The 27,944-nt window shown below is 27.6% G+C and overlaps 1 protein-coding gene across 2 annotated transcripts in view; it reads right to left on the reverse strand.

Moving 5' to 3' along the window:
• Positions 1 to 4,301: 4,301 nt before the first annotated feature.
• LOC132924142 (scavenger receptor class B member 1-like) overlaps positions 4,302 to 27,944 on the reverse strand; it is a 78,975-nt gene continuing 55,332 nt past the window's right edge. For both annotated transcript variants that reach the window (XM_060988266.1, XM_060988267.1), the window contains exons 3-10: positions 25,270 to 25,433; positions 15,085 to 15,226; positions 14,101 to 14,301; positions 10,501 to 10,728; positions 9,688 to 9,853; positions 9,417 to 9,535; positions 9,120 to 9,245; positions 4,302 to 6,108 (exon numbers count right to left, since the gene is read on the reverse strand). In XM_060988266.1, the coding sequence (XP_060844249.1) occupies positions 5,647 to 6,108; positions 9,120 to 9,245; positions 9,417 to 9,535; positions 9,688 to 9,853; positions 10,501 to 10,728; positions 14,101 to 14,301; positions 15,085 to 15,226; positions 25,270 to 25,433 (1,608 nt within the window). In that variant the 3' untranslated portion in view covers positions 4,302 to 5,646. The remainder of the gene's footprint in view (positions 6,109 to 9,119; positions 9,246 to 9,416; positions 9,536 to 9,687; positions 9,854 to 10,500; positions 10,729 to 14,100; positions 14,302 to 15,084; positions 15,227 to 25,269; positions 25,434 to 27,944) is intronic.

Here is a 27,944-nt window from a genome sequence, read left to right on the forward strand (position 1 = left end):
GGTTAGGAAAATTTAATAGTATTTATATAAGAATTAGAAAACATCAAAAATGCATTATCATAATATTTTTTATAAGCTTGAAAACTTAAAAGTTAAAATTAGAATGAAATTTGATTATAAATAATTTTTTAGATAAAAAATCATAGAATACTTTCTTTTTATATTTAAAATATGAAAATTTTATAAAAGTTTCCTCTTCTATTTTCAACCTTTAATAAAAAAAAAATTATCGGAACTTTACGTTAATTTTTTATGGGCGTTTGTAGTTTAAATTTCTTCAATATTGGATCCGTAATATTTTCTCAATCAATCAGAAATGAATAACCAATAATAATAGAAATTTCCTCCATATGTTTATTTAAACATTTGTTATACATGATAAAATGTCTATAATATTTGAAGTAATTATAGAAATGAGAACAATTTGTTCTTTTTTTCAATTATTGTCGATAAATTATTAATATTCATAAGCTTTACTTTAACACAAGGTTTTCAATAATTTATTTTTAATAATACTATTTAAAAAAAAAAAATTTCAAAAGTATTTCTTTTTATTATAATTTTAAATTTTTTCATTAACTCATTCATCATTGTTAGAAACGAGAAATCTATGATCATAAAATCACATAATATTAAAATACTTAAAATGACTAATGATATTATAGACAATAGCATAACGTATAATATGCATATAATTCCTATTAATGTATTAAATTTAAATACCCGAATCGTATGCCTACCTAGCGTGTTCAAAAAGACACGACTGATTTTATAACTATTTTTTTTAGTGAATAAATGTTTATACAGACTATAAATCGCACTCTTCCTATCCAAATAGAACACTGCGTTACATATTTGAGAACTATACGCGACGATGGAGTGACGCTCTTGCGTCCTGCCAAAAGGTGCATCTTACAAATGTGGCTTTTCAGCTTTTGGTACCAAATTTTGCGTTTTAAGTCATCCTCTTAAATAACAATATCTATATAGGACTATAAAAAATATTATGAGATTAATATCTGTAGCATAATTTGACCAGCTGACACAACACTCCGTTCAAAAACACTTTTTGGGAGGAATTGGATTAAAAATAAAAATAATACTTGTCCTATTCACGTATGATATTGCGAATTTATTATAAACGACGCCAGGATGATCGACTTGCCCACAAACTGCAGCTCACCGATATTGCACGTGTATCGAATTTAGCGTTTTAAGTCGTTTTTCGAAATTACACCACATATTGGTCAAATAAAATAAATAAATATATTTTATTAACGTTTTTTTTTTTTATGTGTACGTTAATTATTGTACTATATATAACCTAATGTCTTATCTAACATTATTAATATATACTATCATCAAAAGTCTCTCATAATCCGCCGTTAAATATCATAATATATTATACCACGAACACATCATACCTGCAGATATATAGAAATTGTTTTAATTTTAATTTAAAGAAAATCGCGAAGAAAAATAATAATGATTTATTTAATTGTACACCATCACGACCACATTACGAGATATAAGTCAGCGAGCCACCGATACGCACACTCACACAATATATACGTACAACACCCTTATTATTTGTTTTATTTGATTTATTTTGAATATCGTGATTATACTATGAGATTAAAAAAAGTCATCTTAACACTTATCACTTACAATTTTGAATCGATTGCCCATAGATCTAATAACCTACTTGTCCCGTCGAGCTCTTGATTCCGTGTGGATTATAATTTTTTTTCCGTTTAATTTATTAAATTTTCCGTTGATAGTGGGTACTAGTATTGGTCCTTGTAAAACCGTGGGTGTACTGCCTGGATTTGCGTTTCTTACCTATATTTATATAGGTTCACTGTCGCTTATTCCGTCAAAAACGTGTTGGAGTCCACCAAAGATTGGAAAAATAACTCAAAATTTTACGGAGACACCCGGTGGTATTGGTGTAGCCTAAGCGCCACACGAAGACGCCTGTCGTCGATCTTCGGCTGAGGGTACGGCTTTTAATGTCTTCGACCGTCGACAATCACTGCTGCGAATCCAAACTTCGTGAGAAAACATCAATCGTCGCCGTGGCGTGGTGGTGGTTGGAATTATATTGCACTCAATCCAATCGATCCACAAAACTTCTTAATTGTTTATTTTGAAATTATTAAATTATGACAATGATAACAAAGATAGCAATTCCATTAAAATTATGCTAGTCCATCACACTTTTTAAGTTTCTTTTTTTTTTTATTGATCATAAGATTCCATTAATTATAAGAAAAATATTCCATAAAATGGCACTGTGGTTGTAGTATTAACTATATTGGTTAATTATTTTAAACAGTAAATACAAATGTATACCTTACAGTTAACACCACAATGTTATTAAGTTTAAGACGAATATAATAGATTATAGTACTTGGTTGACATAATTTTAAAGACGCCATATTATCATTCTATCAAAATAAAACTATTTAAAAATTATGATAAACATCATATAATTGACGTGTAATTAATTTAATTAATTTAAAAGATTGTATATTAATAACTTAATGAGTGAATTTCATAGGCTCCAGATCATACCCGTTTTCCATTAAATATCTAGTCGTATTTTATTAATAATAAAAAATTTTTTTCTGGGTGTATTTATCTCGATTGTTTTGAAAAGTTTGACATAATTTACTAAATACCGACTATTTATAACAAGTTATAATTATATAATTAATAATTAATGATTCAAAGGGCTAAGATAATATATAGGCATTTTATAAATGTAATGGTATTGTAAAACTATATATCTATATATATGAGGATTTTCGAACTGCACTACTTAAAATAGGTTAGGTATTAAAACCTTCGAATTGCACTCTGGTTAAATAAAAGTAGGTAATGTTGGAATTATTGCACTCAATCCGATCGATCCACAAAACGTCTAAATATTTATTTTAGTTAACAGTTATTGCAATTATTTTTTCAATCAATTTAAAATTATAACAACGTTTTTACACGTTATAATCGATTTGAAAACAAAAGTAAATATAAGTACATTTCTCATATTACATAAAAATATTTCGTAACCAAAAAAATAAATAAATTTTAAATGTTTTAAAAATTCAAAAGGTTATTGGGTTGCGAGAGCAAAGACCCCAAGGGTTTGTGAGCGGATAGCGAGCAGAGAGTAATAGAGCCAACTAGTACTTTTATATTATTATTTTTAAATTGTAGCTATTTACAACATAATATATTATATATACTACCTAAATAGCTGATTATCGTAATAAAAACAATAAACAGTCCACGTTAAAAATATTAAAAATACATATTATTCTCCCGAATGTCAGCTGATATTCGTTGGAAAAAAAAACAATCACCCCCCCCCGGCCAGAGATCACAACCACGACGATGTTAGTCTTTTTCTGTCCCAAGTGCAATTCGACAAAAATAAGTACATTCAACCCGATGTCTTTGTCGTAACGTATGTACAATAGATAACGTGGTAAAAAAAAACAGGTGTTTAAAATTACACATCGTAGTTATTCCCACTTATATACATATAATATTTTAAGAAGTATTCAATATTAGCTTACATTCAATAGGTATAAACTATTAAGTATAATGTTAAATTTTAAATTATACGTTTATCTAATACTAAATTATATATAACTGTCTATAATATGACAATCTTTCATAGCAGATAATATTTCTATTAAATTAATCCGTTTTACAAACTATTATAATTAGTGGACATTATATATATATATATAGTGACAACAATAATGACAGAATACGTAGCTAGGTATATCTCAATATTGAACGAGTTTCATAGAAAAAAAAAAAAACGTATACCCATTACAATATTTTATTGCATATAATATGATTCGCCCGAATAGGTAATACGACTTTGTAATAATTATTATGACGCGCGACGACAACGAGTATTCTGCTAACAACGATGGGAAGAAGCCTATAATATAACGTTTATTATAATAAAATTGGATAAAAAACAGTCGGGCCTCTCACCTCCATTACTCCATCTATAGATTCTGGTTTTTTACTTTTGTGTTTTAACGCTGCGTGCAGTCTTCTATACGTACAACATCATCAGATTTCCCGACTTTGTTTAATCGGCCAGCTATGTATGGATATAGATAGTGATCATAAAAAACATGTTTTGCTCACGAGACACGTTAAAATTTATTGCACTTTAACATTCGAGTTTCCAAGTCGTCATTAATCCAAATAAATCAATGGTTTAGTGTCAACCGTGCACGTACGGCACTATTATAGACTATAGGCAATACAATAGCTAAGGTTTTAATCGGAAGAATACTTTTCTCCATTTATATTTATTTTAGATAAATACAAGTAAATCCAATTTACAACACTTATGTACTAATGACAGCCTTAGAGATACATTTCAATATGGCTGTGCCAGTATATAGGTATACTAGATAATATTAAATTAAACGTTACAGTAAAATTAGTACTTTTGACTTCTCAGCCAAAGTAAAAAAAAAAAAAAAAAAATATATAATAGTAAAATATAATATAATATATTAATGTATCGAATGTTCCACATTTATGTAAACAAAACAAATGTCAAATATATAACTATATATAAATAAAAAAAAATTATGGTCTTTTGGACAAATGCGATCGATACGTATATTTTTCACGTTTGCGGTCAATATAATATAAATATTTTGTATTATACCGGAAAATAAAATCACTAGTGCTATATATATTTTGAGGTCGAATGGCACCGACGACAGTAAGATAATAGCCGATCGATGGGCATAGTATTTTATGGTATTTGCACGTATTAGGTTAATACGACTGTTGTTCGGGCATAATAGTAAAAAATTAATTAAGGTGGGCGTTACCGGTTTACACGCAGTAGGTATAACTTTCCGAGAAACGCCAAACAACGACTTGTAGGCGCAACGGAACATTAAAAACGAAAAAAAAAAACAACAAAAAACGGCCGTATAATTTTTTATCCGGTGATTGTGAGCGGTTAATGGGCAGATCGACCACAAACGCGCGTACCTACTCATTATAAATTATAATAATATGTATAAATATACGGACCGATCGCACGGAGGCCGACACCGAAAAGTGCATACACACCGCACAGTTTATATGGTAAAATATAATATAAAAAATCACATTTTAATAACTTAGACCTAGGTTATCACATTTTCGCATCGATATAATATTATATAATAATATATTACCATATTATATTATATTCATTATACGTTTATGCAGAATAAACATTACATAATATTATTACGGTTTAAAAACGAGGAATGGCAAACTTCGAAACGTAATGGAACAAAAACTGTGAATTTTTATTTTTTTTATTTTGCCCTTTCGAATGGCGTTTATATTAAATATTATTATTATAATATAAATAATATATTATTCGCACGACTGCACGAGTATTATGTACATGTTATTATCATATCGCACAGTTCGATGATGATGATGATGATATAAATATATTTATATTATATTATATTATATTATGTATAATAACTGTGAATATAATGCATATAATATAATATAATGATATTATTACAAAATGCTGCAGATCGTAATATTGTTATAAACATTCGTTCGCGTTCGACGTTACCGGTCCGGTCGCGGTCACACTACGATTCGGTCGTTTTCGTCGTCTTCGTCGTACTCGGACTCGGTGCAACTGCCTCTGGGCGACCTCACCTCGTGCACCACGTCCAGCCGGCCGCACAGGTCGTCGTTGAGCCGGGCCGCGGCCGCGCCGTCGCCGTCCAACAGCGAGTTGTAGTACGTGTTCATCTCTTTGCCGGCCGCTGCGGCCGCGGCCACGGGTATCGGCACGCGTATCGTGGGCGTCGCGTCCCGCTGCAGGCCGCCGGTCAGCGTCTGGCTCTCGCGGCGCCACGCCGACGAGCTGTGGTACCTGAGTTCGTCGTCGATTGGTATGAACAGCGACGCGATCACGGTGAGGGCGACGAACGCCACGCCGCCGACCAGCAGCGCGTACTTGAGCCCGACGAACAGGGCCGGGCCGACCCGGAGGTACACGAAGAACTTGGTCAGCATGTGATCGGGCAGCTTTTCGAATCCCTGAAACACAAAACGACCGCCGCACAAAATTATAGTTTTATAAAACACGTCGTCTGTTTTGTCTAATAGTTCGCAGATGGATATGTCGATATGACGTTATGTCTGTATAATATTTATGTCGTTTATTTGATAATACATTAATAATTGCTCATCGAACATGCTACACCGGGAAAACTCGAGTGTAACGAGAACAGCACTTTAACTGCAGCTGATGTTGACTTTATTATATTTTACCGTTTTTTATCACTTTTACGAAAAGACGTATTATATAATACTTATCACTAATATCACATAGTCTGCAATGTTTTTTTTCTCTTTATGACAACAATTTGGTTTCCTAACACTCACGCGTGTAGCCGCAGTTTTTAGAAACAAATTTCGGACGATTGCTGCTCTTTTAAATTTTTATGGTACTGCACGTATCTTTAAGATAATAAATTGAGATTTTTAATGCGTGTCAGTTTTTATTTTTTCGAGCCTGGAGACATATGGTTTTTAATCGAAATCTCTTACAGTATTATTTCGTTGTAGCGCGCGTGCAAACTGAACGTTTTTAATATAACGACATAGATTTTATATCTCAGCTATTTGGTTGAAAATCCAAATTTTCAATTTTATATTTATAGATTTATAGCAAACTGCAGCGAATCAAAAATTGGATACTGCGCACAATACTTATTTGTTGGTTTTGATTTAGTTCAGTATAAAAGTTTCTAAGAGTTAAGTATGATTTAACAGTTAATAGGATTTTCAGCAATCGAACAAAAATGTTCATAATATATCCCTTTTTTTTATAAAAAAAAATACGCAATTAAACGTGATGGTTATCCCATATAAATGTTAAGTTTACGAATTCTTTTTGTTTATTAATTATCTTTTCATTTAGTGTTTTTGAAGGCCAATTAAATTATGATTTTTATATATTTCGTGATATATATTTATGTATAATATATGTTATATAACAATAAAGTAAATGGGTACAGTGTGGAATTTAATTTAAAAGTCAAATGTTATGATTAAATATTTGAAGGTTGCATTGCGTATTTTTTTACGACCAAAGAACAAATCTTTTGAACAGATTTTGTCGATTGAAATGTGTACTGTTTCGCTTAATTTCAATATCACAAAAAATAATACTAATTAATGTCTGTAAGTATACTAATTATTATGGTAAATTAATTTAAATTTTTCATACACAACAAATAATACTAATTAATGTCTGTAAGTATTATACTAATTATTATGGTAAATTAATTTAAATTTTTGAGATAGAGTTATATAATTTGTTTAAAAACTATTCTTATATACTTTGTATAACAAACTTAACCTCGTGTTTTACATTTTAATCGATATATTACGTATATGGTATATAGTATGGCAGTATGTGTAATACTATTAATTTAAAAACCGATTAATTGTAATTAAATCTAAATTCAAAAATGTCAAAAAAAAATCATCTGTTTAATAATTTATAGTATAAAAAGTTGATTCTTAATTGAAAACAAATAATTTATTTCACAACAAGACATTATAAATAGCATACAAAGTCTGAATAATTGAAAATCAGGGTGATTTTTTTATTATAAAACACTCATTATTTAAAAAGTATTCATGTTTTTGATAATATTTTTATTTTTTTTACATAGTTTCAAGTTGTTAAAAAACCAACGTTTTTATTAAAAAATTATATTTTTAAATATTTTTGATCCTTATATTTTTTTTAAGTTTTTTACTTTTTTGAATGACAACATAGAGTTTTAATTTCATATTCCAAAGTAGAATAATTTTCTGAGTATTTCGATACATAAAATTCGAATTCAGGGCGAGTAGTTTATGAGTTATACCTACTTATTTAAAGTATAAATACGAGGAGTGGAGTGGTATGGGGTTACCCCGCAAAATGTTAAACCACTACTCCGCTTAATATTGTCTAAACTTTAAATATATAGTTATATTCGTAAACTACTCGTCCTTAATTCGAATTTTATGTATCAAAATACTCAGAAAATTATTTTGCTTTGGAATATGAAATTAAAGCGCTATGCATTGCATTACGTATTTTTTACGATCAAAGAACAAATCTTTTGAACAGATTTTGCAATTGAAATTTGTACTATTTTGCTTAATATGTTGTCAATAAATTAAAAACTTAAAAAAATATAAGAATCAAAAATATTTAAAAATATAATTTTTTAATAAAAACGTTGTTTTTTTAACAACTTGAAACTATGGAAAAAATATTTTCAAAAACATGAATACTTTTTGAAATAATGAGTGTTTTATGATAAAAGAATCACCCTGTATAGTATAAAGAACATAGTATTTTAATAAGCTTAAAAATGTCAAAAATCAAAATAATAAATGTAGATATTATGAATTGAAAAGTTATTTTGTATGAATACTACACTTGCAGTAAATCTCACTTACTAGTTATTTGTCTACGTATTTGATAAATAATTTTTAATATTTTGTTTGATAAGAACTTAAACTGAAATATAACAACTGACTTTCCAATTAGATTCCAAACTGTGTGAATAAATTTAAATCAGATAACTAGTTTTGTATTATATCGACCTATTTTCAGTGGTATATTATTATTAAGAATTCTTCATTTATTAGAATTACGGGAAAATCATGAGAGTTAATCTCATTAGCGTCATCAATATAGTTTTAACCAATTATCTGTGTTTATAATTTTTAGTTCAATTTAAATTTAGCATTATGTTTGTGAACCTATTAAAATTATCATTCATTTCAATTTGTATCAGATTAAATTAAAACGTAATATTTTATATCGTTTGCCTTATCTAGCAATTATTTTTTTTTATATTTGATGTGAAACGTTCGTAAATGATTTACTTCCATTAATGTTTAGTAACGAAAATTATTTATTCCGTTTTGTTTACAACAGTGTATTATTATTATTATATTTTATATTGTCTCATTATGCGTAGTCATAATAAATAGTGACAGTATAATATCATAAAATAAATAAATGGGCATGTACTTACAATCTCTGTCCACACTAATGGTATAACTAAGTTGCTGCAATGTTCCGTGTTTGCCATGTCCGATATGTCACCTAGAGCAATGTTAATTTGCATTCTGACGTACAGTTGTGTGGGCATACCCGTTTCCTATATAAACACAAAGAATAGATAGTAAATAATACAATATTAAAATAGCACGCGTTTGGTTTCCGACCTATGGAAAACAACGCACAACAATTATGTATTTATGTAGAACGTAATTATCATAATATTAATATTATTATCACTATATTTTGATAATAATTATTATCGTCTTACCGGGTTGATAAGAAAATAGGTTTCGTGTTTCGTTTGATCGGGAGTCATTCCATCGATGGCGTCTGATAACGATTCATCGGACTTGTAAAAATGAGGGTAAGATAATGCAATAGGAAAACCTTAAGACCAAACAAAAATAGATATTTTTAACTTTAAAAAAAAGCTGTTAACAACTGAGTATGCACGTGTATGCGTATACAACACATAACCATGATAATATTATATAGTCAATGCTTTTTCGACGGACATAGTATTTTATTATATTAGTTACCATAATAACAGTCGGTGACATCGATCAGTCCCGGTTTCAAACATTTGTTTTTACGGCAAAAACATTTATTTTTTGGGTTGTCGGCCCCGTTGTCCAATGATCCGTTTTCGAAAATATATTTGTGCACTGGCAGACCACTGTGTATCATTAGCTCACTCGTTTTCACCTAAAATCGTTGATACAAAATATAATATATTACGAGTGTTATTCATATTGATCGCGTTTTATGCTGGTATCGAATTTTAACAGCTCGTTGAAACTAAACGAAATCGTCATAAAGTTGAATTCACAAAGTATCAGTGCAAATTAAATGGTTTCCTAAGAGAAAAACAAACGGCCACTTCTCAAACGATTAGATATTGTAAATGGTATTGAAATTTATATATTCATTCAAAACAAAACGGTTTCAGATCAGTACCATATTTGTTAGTTATTGCGAGTAATTATAGAGTGAAACCATTTTTAATGTACAGCTATAGATAAGGGACAAAATTGTCTCCACTATAAGAAGTACGTTGTAAAAATAATAAAAATAATCAAAGTGTAGAAAAATTAAAATAAAACATCCAAAACAATGATAACTTTTTTACATTATTTTCGATAAAAAAAAAAATTAAAATATTGTATATTGTCAGTCTCCTCTTTTTTATGGTAAAAATATTTTGACTAGAATTATAACCTGAGTGATTGTTACCCACGCTAAACGAGTTGTAAAAACCACATTAATGCTCACGTGGGCGTTTTCTTAAAAAAAAAAAATGTTCCCAAAAACTTTTGGATTCCCGCAATTCGAACGCAACGGGTGGTACGTACCATCGGAATTGCCCTGCAGAGAGACTTCCTGAAGAACATCATTTCTGTGCCATTGTCTGACTCTGATGGAAACTTGGTACCGTCTGAAGCACCTGTCACTTTGTTGCAAGGCGACGATGGCCATTGAGGCAGATACGGTCTTCTGTTGTAGTTGTCTATGGTTCCGGACTTGGACACGTCACTTGAACCAGTGTATATCGTTGCGCTGTCACCGGTAAAGTCATACATCTGCGACACAAAATATGAATAACGATCATTTTAAATCTCCGATTAAAGAAAAAAAGAATCGTAAAAAATAAATGTCTATGTATAAAATAATTATATATGCCATGCGCATTAAATAACAGCGTTGATTGCAGTATTTTGATCGAATACCGAAGGAATTTGAAACCGATTGCAGGCTAATAGAAAAAGTTCGGAAAAACACACACTTCAAATTCTTAGCAGCTTATGGAGTACCGGTACTTACCCCAGTCCTTACGTTATGAAAGAAAATATAGTATGATTTGGTATATGTTAAAATAGTAATTAGAAATCAAAATACCTTTAATATTACGATAATTATAACAGGTAATAATAATTAACAACTGGAAAAAAATAAATAAATAATACAAGATGCAATATTTCAATACAACTTATTTATGTATTAACTTATGTTATTTTCCGTTACTATCAAGTAATATTGCAGTATTTATATAAAAAAAGCTCCAATTATAATATTATTATCATTGAATAATAAAGCACAGTGGCATGTTAAGAATGTAAAAAGCCAAAAAAATCCTTTGACCTGTGTATATTGCATACTAACCATGAATATGAATCATATAAGTACATTCAAACAGACAAACATTATATGCGGATAAAATAATAATATTAAATAATATAATAATAACTGCTGTAAAAACATTGTGGCGACATTATAGGCTTATAGCAATAATATAATAATGCGAAAAAAAAATTTCGTAAGTATAATATCGTACAACCATTTAAAAACCATATAAATAAATGTAGCAAATAAGATTAAACCTATAAAGCCGAATCGAGTATGCAAATCGGTACTATGCGTTAATATAAAATATTTCATAAAATACTTAAATACCATAAGTTAAGAAACGGTTGTGTGAATTTCTTATTAATACAGCTGTAAAAATAAACAACAGTGATTTATGTTCAAACAAGATATTGCCAAATATGCATTAAACAGTTAGGTATGATTTTTTTACTGCGTATACAAAACAATTCAATATTTATTATTTAGTTATCCATATTAACCCGACGACAATTTATAAACCTATTCTATTATATATAGCACAACCCATAACTAAAGTAATCCGAAAAAATTATATATTATGATAATATCGTTTAAAGTTTACAGCATAATATGTCGAACTACTTAAAAATTGTAATCAGAGATTCTTCTACTTGAGAATTTGCCAAATACTTTACAAGTTTATTGCATGTATTTTATGATAGTTATAATTTAGCGCGTTGGGATGGTCACTTACTGACACATTAATAAACACATAATATTATATTATCTTAATGAACTAGTCAAACTACGTGTAAAATTTGCAACTGAACAAATTTATGATACTGCGGAATGTGCTTTAATTTGTTCTGTACTATTATTCTTTACAGTATACGTATAATTAAAGTATATTACAGTATTTTTATTCGCAAAAATAACTATTATTTGAATGACGAACTTCAAGTATTATATAATATTATTATATTATATACATAGTTAATAATTGTGTGTTAATAATTTCCTATAAGAAAATTTCGACGTTTAACTGTGTAAGTACTTATTATTACATGAACGCTTCATGTACATAAGCGCATGCCACGTGTGCTATTTTATTTTACAAGCAAATATATAAATTAAAAATCGTGTTTGAGTACAACCCGGAGATTTATTATGTGAATCATAATTAATAATTATATTTTAACAAATCGAGGCCGGCACCGAACAATAACCAGGATCCTTTATGTGAACTAATCATCGGTCATTAATTTCTGGATGTATAAACTCGAGTATTATATTATTTTGTTATATAATCCACACAGTTCGGGTAATCCAAACTTCGGATAAAATTGCCTGTCCGGTAATTATGCGGTCATGTCAAAATATAGCTTATAATGCACGTGCGTTATAATATACACGTAGGCATGATTATAATTCGAAAGAGGTGAAGAAACATCCGACCACTCAGTCGAATAGACATGAAAACAAATAATTATGCAATTTTCAGCTAATGCATAACGGATTTAGTTTTGAACACTCCTTGAACTTGATAATCAATTATGCGAAGTGATCCGCTTAAGCATACTCAATCATTATTTCGAAAACAATTTTATATTATACGTGGTATAGTATAATATGAGTATAATATGATTATACTATTATTACTGCAAATTAATAATTAGATATAAGTATTTAAAATTTTAATGTTGGTTCATTACTTCACTCATATAACTATTCACTTTTATATTTATAATTTATGACTTATAACAGTTAAAACTAAAAACTAATAGTTCGAAATTCAAATTCTATTCATAGAAATTCTCAGAAAAATATTCTGCTTTAAAATATAAAATAAGTCTTTTAAAAAAAAAAGTAAAAAAATAGCAAACGTTTATTTTTCCGAAAAGTACTGTTTTTAAATTAATTTAAATTTTGTGAAAATAAATTTTTAAAAGTTATTAAGACTTCAAAATAATAAACCTTTTCCGTTAAAAAAAAAACACTTTGTTTAACTACCTACACTGTGCGATAACAGTCTAAACGACAAAATATAATATTTTATATAAATAGTTAAATCTTTTGATTGATACATTTTATAATTTAGTAAGTACTTTTATGTCAAAACAATGGAAAAATCATAACAGCTTAATGTATATAAATTATAAATTATACCGTTACTAGAAATATTTTAAAATAAACCTAATAAGTAATAAGATAAGTATTGACTTACTTATCATTTTTCTATACAAGTTTTGATAAGAATACGTTTGCAAAGCATTAATATAAGAGTATAAGACTTAAGCACAGGTTATGTATCTGCTCACTTAAAATGTTTGATTTAGTTACAAATATTATTTTATTATATTATGTAATTATAACCTAAACAAAAATGCAACACATTAAACTAATAATTATTCCGTGTAGTTGTAGATAATTTTACACATCCCTCGAAAAATCCTCCGCATGCTTATGTAAGCGTTATTAACGATTATAATAAATTATTAATTTTGTTAATGTAAGTCATAATATATTTTAGTACAATATATGCGTATATGGCTCTATAGTAGTATATATATTATATATATATGCAATGTGTAATGTACTAATATGTATATGCACTATCTATTTATATATGCACAATATATAGCTATTGGCTATTAAGTTCATAAGCTTAAAAAATAATATTTTTACCTGTTAATCATTAAAACAATTACTTTAGGGATTGCTATTTTTTCAACAATTGATCTCAACTGCGTCAATATACGAGTATATATACCTGCTTTTAGTCTATTCAGTCAGTTTTTATTTTTAATCTTCATTTTTTTTTTCATACAGAACATTATATTAAAACTCACTCTGTCTATAAGGCCCAGCTTGTCAAACGCGATCCATGACGGCAAAAACTTGTTGCCTATAGTCACTAATGCACTCTCATAACCGAACATGAACTCCTTAGCCGTTTGTCTGATAAATGGTTTGGATTTCGTTTGGCGAATAAGTAGATTGACACCCATCCTGGTAATCAAAGATGCCTCTGCCATAACACTGGCAAAACTCTATAAACAAACAGCGATAAAATAAATTTAGAAATATTATTCTAGAATTAGAAGTGTGATTATACGCAAAACAATAATTATTATAAAAATATTAACGAGGTTAAATAATGGCAATCGTATTATATATAATTAAATGTATCCCCATAGGTGGCGTAGACTAACTACCGTTTTCGTTAAAGCTTTGCATTTAACTAATATAAATACATATAGTTAGGTACGCATAATTTTGAATTCACTACAGCAGGCGATATTAATTTAAGGTTCTACTTCTAGTTATTAACAACTTCGTGTCAACGGTCAACATAAAGTTAATATATTATTTATACGTTTTATTTTTATTAAGTTTATTACGGAAAATATTATTTGGAATACATATAAAGTGTTTGAGGTTTGAGTATATTATATGTAAATGGGTTTAATTTATTGCTCTATCGGTATTTTTATAATATTGTGTTTGAATGTTATTCTTCTCCAACTGTTTCACAATATTATTATGATAATATGACAGTGATAGTCATCGAGAACGAGCGAGGATGGAGTATGTACCTCAATATATGCATATATTATTAGTATAATATTATTTGTATATCATTAAGACCTACGTTTGATATGATATATGGACACTTTACCGCGTAATGACATATGGTGGCAATCGATCACTAAACATATATTTTGACCGGTATCTGTGTCCGTATTCGAGTATGATTTATTATGACTACAGCGGTATTATATAGGTGATGGATCAGCGTCGTTAAAAATGTTTTCTTATACGCGATAACTTACCAGGAGGGCTATGTTTGGTAATATCAACACGTCGTCTTCTCTGCCAGTATTCAGTTCCGGCACCCATGTCAACGGAAATACAGGCGTCATCGTCAGCGTATCGTTATTGTTAAACGTTACGTTTTTGTGTTCCGAATTTTCCCTGAAAATATTCAAATATTTTTATTAAAATATCAAATTGGTACATATATTACAAAATGAACCGTTACAAATGCCATCAAATAAGGCACACATAGTATAGCTATTTGATTAGCAACAGGTACCTAAATACTAGACTAGGGAATCTCGATAAATAAATTCCGTTTTAAAGTTATGCATTGTATTGTTTCAAATAATTAATATACTGCATGTATATTGAGTTACATGATCACTATATACATTAAGTATAACTATTATTAAAAATCAAAATGTAATATTCGCCTATTGTAATGGTGAAATACTATGATTTACTATTGTTTAGTAAAGTGGTGTTATGAGACATTAAAATGTCTGAAATTCATTTTTAGCGTCTTAAATATATTATCTTCACAGTATATACCACGATATCAGTGAAAAATCTGAAACTCTAAATATAAAAGATGCAACTGTATAGAGGACTTAATTTAAAAAAAAAATTGTTATATCACAAGATTATTAACCTAAAATGGGTACCTTAAATGTGTAAAGGTATATGATAGGTATGACGTTTGAAAAATTATATTAAACAGAAATTAAGTGTACGATAAAATGTTTAGGAATTTTTTAAAACTTGATGTGTACATTTTGTAGGGAAATACGTATCATCGCAAAACAAATCAAAAATTATGTTCTATTAACTATTGTATCTATTGACACCAACAGTGTTTATAAGAATATCGACACATAAAGAACGATCATTTTTGCAGTTTACTCGTACGTATATAAAAATAAAATCTATTACATTTTTCGTAATGTTTATTTATTTATTTATTTTTTTGAGGATATAGAGGTGGATATGTTTTTATCTACGTTATTCATAATGAATATATATGATAATTATTTTTTACGGTAACGTATAGAAAATCAATTTAGTGTAGGTACCTACGTCTTTATGATGTTCTCCGGAGTATAAATAACTTACACGGCCTTACACTCAATTTGGTTGATTGATATGTTACATTATGAATAGTTACGATTAAAAAAAAAAAACACGACCATATTTCATTTGTCAGAGATTAAACACGCCTGCGGTATACCCATACATATCAGCACCTCAAATGCTTTAACTATTATAACTAAAATAATATTCATGAACTATGATAAAATCGCGTATAATAATGTGTATCATAGCGTTTATCCTCATACGCCTGACTATAATATATTATAATATTCTTTGACTAGCCTCTCCCTTGAACAAAAACTATACATACCGAGTTGAATGATTGATGGAAGTATGAATATATGAAACGCTCAAAAAGTATTTACATAAATTATCTGTCTAGGATTTTCAATAAACAAAAAACACTACAATTATTATTTATTGTTTTGACGCTCAAGACAAAATGTTAATACTGATACTAAATATACCTAGGTATGTATTACAAAATTTGTTAGAATCACAAAAAAATTATTTTGAGTAAAAAATGTTAACCAACTTAAATTTTTTCCAATATTATTTAGACAAAATAGAAGGTCTATTACACACGTCATGTAGCATTGTAACCAGATAATACATATATGACTATGTATAAAATGTCTAATATTCGACAATTTTGTGCAATGCTAAAATAAAGAATTATACGAAAATTAATGCGAAACAAAATTATTCACAATTACAATCTGTTGAAATAAAAATATAATATTTTCCACTGGTTTTTATTGGTTTTTTTTTACTATCATTAAATTACTGATTTACTGCAAAAAAACTTTTAAATTACATATTATTTAATATTTTATACATTGAAAATCATGCCAACACAATTTATAACATACGATTTCAGTTGCTACAACTTACAAGGCAATTGTATACTAAAACACTCGTGCCGACGAAAACAAGTAATTTACTAAGTATTAACGGCATAAATAATTATTAAGAATGGTTAGAAAAACTGCAGGTAAGTAAAGTATAACGCCTAAACCTATATAGCCATATAGGTTAATAATAGTATTTCAAACCGAATATTGCTGCGTGATAAAATCTTTCCAAGAACAAGTTCAAAATTTAAAGGTAAAATTAGTTGCATTTGTTGAGTTTTTTTTATTATACCTCAAGCATCTCTTTTCTAATAACTTCATATTAAAGCATACTGTATAATAATAAAAACATTTTTATACCAGAAATATCTTATAAACTACATTATACTATGCCAAGTGTATGATATTAAATTAAAAAAGGACTCTTGCTCTGCAGAAATTCTTTTTTATCAACTCTGTAGTGTTAGCCAACAATATCATGAAATTTGCTTAGATGTATTTAATAATCAATATCGATATCCAAAATATGACGGATAAAAATACTTATTACTTAACTTAGATTATATGTATTTAAATCGCCAAAATATATATTTAAATAATATTATGGTAGCTGCTCAGTGGTTAACTTAAATGTTGGATCGGAAGCGACATTTTCAACGGGCCCTCCTTATCTAGGCATTATATAGTGAGATATACCTAGGGGGTTCATTCATCTTACTAAAATTATTTAATACATTTTTAAAAAATAATGTTTGAATAATTTAAAAAAAAAATTAATAGTTTAGTGTAAATTATTAAAAGAATAACTTTGTATTACTCCAGGTCTCGCAAGGGAACAGCACAATTAGGCACGTTCCCTCTCTTATTTATGCAACTATAGCTACTATAGCCAAACATCATTATCTCTACTAATGTTAATTGTTTCTTCTTGTGAACGACTAACAATCACCTCAAAATAATGAAATAAACTATTTCAACCGAAAAATGGTAAAAATCACCTTTTATTTTTAAACTCGGGGTACATAGGTACTTCCAGTCCTGAAATATTTATCGTGAATACTATTTTATTTTATTATAAACATATTTATACATCAATTTATTTAAAATTATTAATTTTAATATTTGCATCAAATTTATGTTACAGGAAAAAATATTTACTAAATTGAAATTAATATATTAAGTTTATAATAATAAATCATAAATTAAAAACTATAATAATAATGTAATAAAGTATTAAGAACTAATAGGATAATTGTATAAGAAAAAACATTATAAACTCCTGTATTTAATATTTAATATAATATAATGTTATTACTTATTGAAATTCATGACTTAAACACACTTGATTATTCAGGTAATTAGTCAACCTAAAGCTAGTAATATCCTAACCGAAAAACGCAGTTTGTAATTTCTGGAATTTATTAAATTGCACAATATATCTTAATACACAAAGAGAATGAGTAATGCACAGGTATATCTCACAGTGTACAGAGTTCTCCTAATTGATTTTTTGTGTACAAATCTTAAACGATCATCTCAAGAGACCGATTTTTTTTCAATTTGTCAATTTATTTCGAACATTTGCTCGAGTATACACCACAGTAGCTATTAATATTCAGACGCTTTGTTACGTCAAATTAAAACTCCGTGATGCGTCCCTGAATTCGATTACCGCCTGAGGTATATTTTTGACGTTTCACGATCATCGGCCCCACTAACCAACGCCGCGTCCGAATGTTACACAACTACTGCGGATAAGTTATTATTATACAAGTTAATGGACTAAGAGTTCGAATATGTGTTACGTTTGAAAAAAATGTACTACCGTCCGCTTTGGCGTTTTAATCATTCTGGTTTGCCTTCGCGATGCAAAACCCCTGTAAACATGCACAAGTTCATATACCTATCGGGTTATATAACTTCTAAGTAGCTTTTCCTATATAAGTACGAATATTCGTAATCTGCGCATAAAACGAAATAAGTATTGTAATTTAAAAAAATAATGTTATGTAATCATGTCAAGTTACTGTAGGTAATGGTTTTATTTTTTTTAACTTTATTCGTTTTTAATCTTTCCCGGCCGGGCGGTGAACATTCTCATTAAGTTTATTATACGGCTTATACCTACACCGCGATGTGATTTTACGCATCCGTATTCACACGAGACGAATCTATACGGTTTTTAAATTATAATAGTAATAAACAATACGCGCATAACAGATAGTACATAGGTACTCGATAATAATTATTAGTATATATTGTTTGCGAAGGAGCACCGCACGGTGCTAGGTATAATTATATTAGATTGTAAAATTGTGAAATATTAAATATTATTTATACATAAATACGATAAATACGCTCTATAATTATTATATTACTTACACCGTGTATCATTAAAATATAATCTTAGACTATTACATTTGCTCGGTTTATTCTTAAGTGTGTATTTTTTCAAGACCAGTATATTATTATTACGAAGACGCGCTTATACACACCACATACGTACGATTGCGGGCCCCGCGTAGTGTATTAATTAAATTTGCAATTGAAATTCAACGCTATGTAAATGCTCTCTTATACAGTTAAGCAAATTTTATTACCCACAGACATTAATGTGCGTTTTACACTTTTTCATATATTATTATTTATTATGCTCCGAGATTTCGAAGGAAATAAAATCCCACGTCCCTTGCGGTAAATGCAGATATTATAGATTACAAATAAAGTCTTCGTGACTGAACATCCCGAAACGACTTGCAGATTCGTGAAAACAATGTTTTTAAACCTTTTCAAATTCACGATTTCACGTACAGGTTTCGATTAAATAATAAAAATCTTAAATTCTGAACTCAACAGTCAACTATACTCACATAATTCTAATAATATATTATCTGTACGTAAACGTAAATATGTAATTCTATAAACAATAAATTACACTTATACATTTCGTAAGAGAAGCAGTCGATAATAGGTTATAGTCTGTATTGGTATTGATTGCATTGCATTTATGTACTTATTTTTTTTCCCCGTTTTGCGTCGAAATATAGTGAAATAAAAATACTAAATACGGCATTTATGGTATCCAAATATTAATTGTATCGAGTATATAATATTATACAAGCACTGTGTTACTAGCAATAAATTGCAATTCTATTTTAAGCCGATTGGATTCTATCAGTGGATGGAGCCGAAAGTAATATGATATGATAATTTTTTTTTGGGGTGGGGGTGTAGAGTACTGTATATATTTTATCTTATTAGCTTATTATGCATTTATGTTAAGGAGAATAGATTGAAAATAATATTTTTTTTTATAAAAGATCTCATCCATAGAATTAATAGGTAGTGTAAATTTAAAAAGAACGTTCGATGTATCAATCTGAAGAAGACAAAAAGACAAAATAGAACATTTTTTGAAAGAATCTAAGAAATATGAATTCAATTTGAATTATCTAAAAATTATTTTTATATTACCTACTATTAAAATTTAAGGTAAGTCGGTATATTGCCTAGCTATGTTTATGCATCAACTCATTATTTTACCATTGTAAAAAGTTATTCCAAAGTCCAAACAACAATTTTTTAAACAAGTTTACATTTTTCAACAACTAAGAATTTTTTTATCTATATGTAAGACGTAAGTATACATAGATAACATACTTATTTCTTAATATTATGACTTGCAATATACACCTAACTTAAATAAAATATTTATTCAAATTAAATTATTATCAACTTTTAGTATTTTAGGACTTGCAGTGTTCAATATTTTATTTTTTTAACGAACCGAAAAAAAAAATAGGAAATTCTGTGACTAAATACTAAAATAAAGCTTATATTGGAAAAATCATTTTATTTTCGTATTAGAGTTACATTTGGCTTTGTACAATACTTGGAGTATATTTTAATTTAATACTCATTTAATATATTGTTTGATGATTTAATTTTAAATTTAAAAATATTAGACGACATCGTCATTGTATATCATACTGAGGAAAAAAAAACTGTTACATATTTATGATATTGCTGAAAATAATAAAATACTATCTAAATATTAAGCTAAAAATGTAAAATCAATTAACATATTTTAGTTTATGTAGTATAATATAATAATAAATGTATAAATAATGATGCAACACGATTAGACGACAAGCAAAATTTAAATTAGACCTCTAAACGAATATTGAATTAATTTTTATTCGCCCGATTTGATAAAGCTTAAAATTATTTCCCGGAGTGCACTAAACACAAATTATTTCTGTTAGATTATTTGTTCGTTTACATGTTATAATTAATAAACGTGAATGGATTTTGAACGCATTCAATCATTTATGATGATATCTGTTTCAAATAATTTTACAATAATTATTTTTTTAATCATCGTTTCGCAAATAAATGGTTCAAATAGGTATAGTTTATAATATAATATATTATAATATAATAATATGTAGGACGTAGGTATCTCATTAAATTTGTTTTTAAATATAACCTATATCGACTCTATCAGGACTCAATGCTAATCGTTCTCAACAAAGATGTTATCCGTACATCATTTGCGTATTATTGTATGTATTTTAAATTCACTGATACACAACACACGAATGTATAGATATTTAAGTTTTTATATGTGTATGTATTATAATGTTTATATATATATATTTATTTCATCACTGCTGCATCGATGAATTAATCCTTTTATAGCATTTGCGTGTGATAATATAAAACACTTAGTTACGCACCGTAATAACATTTTTTATTTTTTTTTTAAGTAAAGGAGATAAAATGTTCTAAAGTTGAAAAATATGAGTCGATGGCCCTACTTTATCGCACACCTACGTAGTTGTACATATTATTTACCAGTATTACCAGAGGCATCGTTTACGGTGTTTGTTTGCAAGGTATACGATCGCGGACCTAAATTTTTACTGACCAAAATTATGATATATGTTAAAATCCAATACGCTGAACTATTCTATTAAATTACAAATAATCATTACGTTTTAAAATAGGAAATATTATAACATTTTTATCTATTATTTTCATAAACTTAAATCGTAATTATTATTGTTTGTGTTGTTCATTAGCAATTAGTTTATTGGTCTATTATTTAAAACCAGCAGTTAATATTACATTTTTAAAATAGACTTATATAGATGAATTAAAATTTTAAAATTATGACACGTATCTGGGTACAATCAAAACAATATTTTTTATATCGTGCGAAATAATGTGTATAGATACTAAATACGTATATTCTGTCCATTATTAATTCGTCATTTAAATGGGTACCATCTGGACATCTGGTACCTATTTTTTTATTTTTACTATTATCTTCATAATATTGATTTCTATAGAAATTATAACCATAATAGTTAAAATTTATTTTTAATATTTTATCTATTTTAATTGAAAGTAAAATAAAAACTATTCAGTCTATATTGACTCCAATGTTATAATATCATGAACTCACGAATAATATTGAATAAATAATAATAATAATAAAAAACATTATAAATATCATAGAATATTTGATAGTAGATTTTTGTAGTTTTTGATATAGTAGTTGGTAATTTAAAATTTAAAATACACCTCATACGATACTATACTTGTTTGTTTTAAATAAATACTAGTAAAATGCGACTTGAGTGAATTGCCCTGGTTAATGTTTTATTAAGGCCTGCTATTAATTTGGTGAACTTATCAAACAACTGAAATGACGCCCTTGAATATTATATGAACACATGTATTATCCGCATGTTTCGATATGGTTAATGCCATATTATCATGAATAGTTTTTAGCAATAGACATTATATAGCTTATTTACCATACGCTGATCATCAATAAAATAGTACACATTTTATACCAATTGTAAACGGTTTTGCGATTAAAATAATATATTTTCTGAAAATAGTTAATAATAACGACGAGTTTTGATATATTATAATAATTAACGTTTAATGCAAAATGAGTAAAAATTATACGCTGTATATTATTTTCCTGTTTTTATTTTTCATCTTTGTTTTTTTTTATTATAATAATTTTTTTTTCTTCTGAGGTAGGCGTACCTACTGATTTTAAAGTTATATAACTGCATGAGTGACGTATCAATTTGTAAGGTAGAATTACTTATTTCCTCAAGCACGAAACAATGAAATATTGTAAGCTAAAATAAATAGGTAAATGTAATTATATTTTAATAACATAATATATGTATTTAATACATTTTAATTGTTTGGATTAATAACAAAGTGTTTATAAAAGTAAAAAAAAAATATCAATATTATGTAATATATCTATTCGTAGTAGGTAAATACCGCATATAATGCCGATCGTACTCTCGCTATATTTACATTGATTGTGTGTAGTATGTATATCAATAGTTTTGATCTTAATCAATTGTTCAGGTTTCAAGTATAAATCGTTGCCCGTTAGCGATACACATAAAAATGTGTGTTGAATAACATTGTCGTTTTGACATTCATTGCCACCAAGTTAAGAAACGGCTGAAGTTAAAATAAATATACAAATAAAGTAAATAAAATGTACATTTTTTCAAAATCTATAAGATTCATAAATAAAAGATATCAGAAAACATAATATAAACATTTTAATAAATTATTATAATAATATATTATTATTATAAGGTACTGTTATTTGATTAGACCCAAAATGTCGAATAAAAACCTTTTGAAAATCAAAATGTATTTATTTATGTCTAAAATAAGTATTTAGTAAGAACTTGTCAATTTCTATCCAAAACAATTAATAAAACGAATTGTATTAAAAGTTTATACATATAGGTTTATGGTAATTTTAAAGTTTAAATTAATGATTCATTTTTAAAATTAAAAAAATTTCTATTCGCAAATAAAATATAATAAATCAAACACACTAAACTCGTATATTCTACCTACAGGTAAAGATTTTTTGGATAAGTTATCAATGTGTATAAATATCCATTAAACAAAATGCAAGAAGTACGGTTTATTACTATATAATATGTATAATTGTATTATTTAGTAACTGTTTAAATTTTAAATCATCAGCTGAACCTACTATGTCATTGTCAATGGTTATCTTAAAATTAGTTCTCCGTATTTTATACGACAAACATCCGAGTACCTATTAGTTTTCATTTGGTTTTTAAATTTAACATCGTTTTCAGTTCCTTTTTTTTTTAAGTAAAATTCATCACTAACAAAATGTATAGAAATTTACTACGTTAACATAATTTATTAGTAGTCTAAAACTCCATACGAAATGTGAATAACAATAAATGAAACACAAAATTTACTTTATGTTAATTAAAAGTAGAATTCACTCCGCTGTATAGTAGATTTCGAGTGTATACTTCGTCAATAGTCATAGAGACTGGTGACATGTAATTTATGTGTTAACTTAACATTTAATTCAGTGATAAATCATTGCATATAAAAAATAATTCTGAGCTGAAAGACGTGTCAGTACTCTGCAGCTTCTGTTACCAAAGATATTTTATGAATTATTTATAATATTAGGGTTTGAAAGTTGCTAAAATATCAAAATATGTACGTACTTATATATTATAATTTATAAATTATAAAAATATGCATAAAAAAATATGGAATATGCAAAAAAATGTAATAAGTATGCAAACGATTATTCAAAATTTATTATTCAAAAACATATAAATTCGCTATTATTTGTTAATTTTATTATTGTAATTAATTATTAATGTACACAAAAAAAAAAAAAAAAAATGAGAAACTATATTAAAAAATTATTGTATTATTGAAAACTAAAATATGGCGTGCAACGGTGCAACCGATTGGTATTTGAATTTTTATTGAAATGAATAATAGGTTAATTTATTAATTTAACTAATTAACAAAATTATTATAAATTATAATACTATTATTGATTTGTTTTTATATGAGTAAGTTAGACTAATTTTAACATCGCATAAGCATCATAATAAATCTAATATATTATTATTTTAATTTATTTTCTGAATTTCTGCAAGTTTCATTACAAACATAATATATTATAGTATTTCTTATGCTATACGCTCACTATACCTACTCCTAAAGTCGATATATGTTATTTATTTTCATTTATTCATCAAGAAGATAATGGACCCCACTGAACGTGTTCGTGTGGGGGCCCACGAGTTCACAATTTTAAATATAAATTCATTAATTAGTTAATATAAAATTAAATAATTACAATTTGTAATAAACGTTTCTCACATAAATTTAACATTCAAAACATACCTGTAGACATATGGACCGACTTCTTGAAACCGCAATTTTTCGTCTCTCCCGGACAAGAAATCTTCACGGTTTGTTATGTTGAATATGTATACTTTTAGATAAACTTCTGCTTCTGGTGTTTTCCACATCTCGAACGTTTCATCACCTTTGCTCATTACGAGTTTCTAAAAAAAAAAACAATTCCAATGATAATACATTAATATTTTCTCGAGTTCGTTATTCATCAATCAATATATTTAGACAATATGGACAAATTATCGGATTGTATCAGATTATTGACAAATTTGTTAAATATCAAATTTATTATCGATTCCTACCGTAAAAAATAAAAAAAGTAAATATGTAGATATTAGGAGGTATCGGAATATTCTCGTTGCCACAATGAAAACAATACTATGATTCAGGATTAATATTATCGAAGGTCGAACAATATTATATTCGTATTGAAACGATGTCTAGCTTAACGAATAAACAAAGAAGTTGATATTATTCAGAGAATCGGTAAAAACTAAAAATATATAATTTTTCTATTTTTTGAAATCGTGAATGAAATTGTTATTTTAAGCAGTTGTCATTTTGCTATCGACTAAAATTGAATATTATACAAGAACGAACATTATGCTACAAAATACACTTTTTTTTTCCTTGTGTTATCGCCTCATAGGGGTGAACCGTTTGCACAATACTTACCCCCAACTACAAAATACACTGAATTATCGCAAATTATAACTTATTTTCACTATAACAAATTTCGAACTTAATATAATATATACTATTTAATTTTAAATAAATATACATATAAGTTATTATTCCATTTAATATTCTATAATTTGTATTTATATATTTTAATCACACCATCTTATATGCATCAGTGGTATAAATGTATAAAAACACGAATGCTAATAGAATAATAAAAAGATATGTTCATTTTATTGAAAAAACCATTCTGTAGTAAAAATTAAAAAGTAATAACATTCGGTTATTTATAAACGCATTAACTTTTTTTTTGCCGTCATAGTAGAAGGTATGCCTACTCCACACGAGAAAGAGTAATGTCATATAGCACTATATTATTTTAGTTATTTAAACAAAACATTATCAACATGAAAATTCACTGGCATTCGTGATTAGTTATAAGAATATTATAAATAAGTAACAACACATTCATAATAAACGATGATTATGAATATATTAAGCACGCGGAAACTCGATTATTGTTATTAATGTTATTTTGTATTATGTATAAGTAAATACAAAATAGAATATAAACAATTATGCACATCTAGGTGCGATTCTGAAATGAAGAATCTATTTTTTTTTTCTTGACGTATATGTATATATGTTAGATTTTCAGGTTTACGGTCCGTATAATAGTAGAGAGTAGAACTGCCTACGTCATAGCCTCGTAGCAATTAATTTTTTGACCTGAAAACGAGTTACTTCTTGTTTGTAGGTACTGAAAACATCAGTGGTTGAAGAGTATTATTATAGGTTGCTATAAATTATACATATTTTATTATTCCTCTGCATTTATGATTTTATTATGACCCGAATCATTTGCGATCGACTTCAAAACAAATCGCAAAATAATAAGTACCTACCCATACAATGCGAATAACATCTATATCACAACAACAAAAACTACGTTAAAAAAGGCTATTAATACTATTATTATTTAATTTTGTTTTACTTCGTACCACTTATAATAACTGCTATCGCATAGACACCTATACCCATATTATGACGCGGACCGTCGAACAACGCATTGGGATAACCCCGGTGAATAAGTAAGTGGCTGGAGAACAGGTATTGCCTACGTGTTCACGGTCGCGGTCGTGGTCATCGCTGTTATCCCCGGATGTGCCGCAAGAAATATTGTTAAAAAATAATAAAAACATGTTTGACTCAACGACGACGGAGGCATATAGGTTCATATCTATTTAACTATTTCGACGGAAGTGGAAGTAGGGGGTTTTTCTATTTAACTATTTACGTGACTCACAGCATAGATTAATTTTCAAATTGGCTGAACAAAATGCATTATTTGTGCCTAAATATTATAATATGATTCTCGGTTCGCTTCTATATATATTGTATACTAAGCTATGGGGATCATTATAATATCATTTATGAAATAATAATATAGTCGATTTGGAGATTAGTTTGACCTTAAAAAAAAATATGACAAGACGCGTTTTATCTGCAGTCGATTGTATGTGAAATTGAGAACGCGTTTGGGTACCTTTCATACAATTTCTGATCATCAGAATATTCGATAAAATCATTAAAATGTTCTACTATAAATACAACATCGACATGTCGTAGATCCTAAAGTATACGTAAGAGTATAATACGAGTACACAGATGCGTATCGTATAATATATAAATCTACTGTGTAGTGATTAACTAAGTATATGCTATACCCCCATTTTTTTTAACAATTAATTTATTCGAATTTTGGATTCAAAATTCATATTTTGGAATTATTAAGTTGTATGCTTAAGCATCATTTTTTCAATTATTTAGATTTTGTATGTCATTTAAAAAGTATACAGTGGAGATCCAAACTTATATTTTTTAAATGAGAACCAACCTTTTTTTTTACTGTAAATTGTTAAGTAAATAATTTTTAATGATTAGTTTCTGAATTAAATATATTGCCAAGGAGTTAATAG

This window comes from Rhopalosiphum padi, chromosome 3 (assembly GCF_020882245.1).
Source record: "Rhopalosiphum padi isolate XX-2018 chromosome 3, ASM2088224v1, whole genome shotgun sequence".
Taxonomy (NCBI): Eukaryota; Metazoa; Arthropoda; class Insecta; order Hemiptera; family Aphididae; genus Rhopalosiphum; species Rhopalosiphum padi.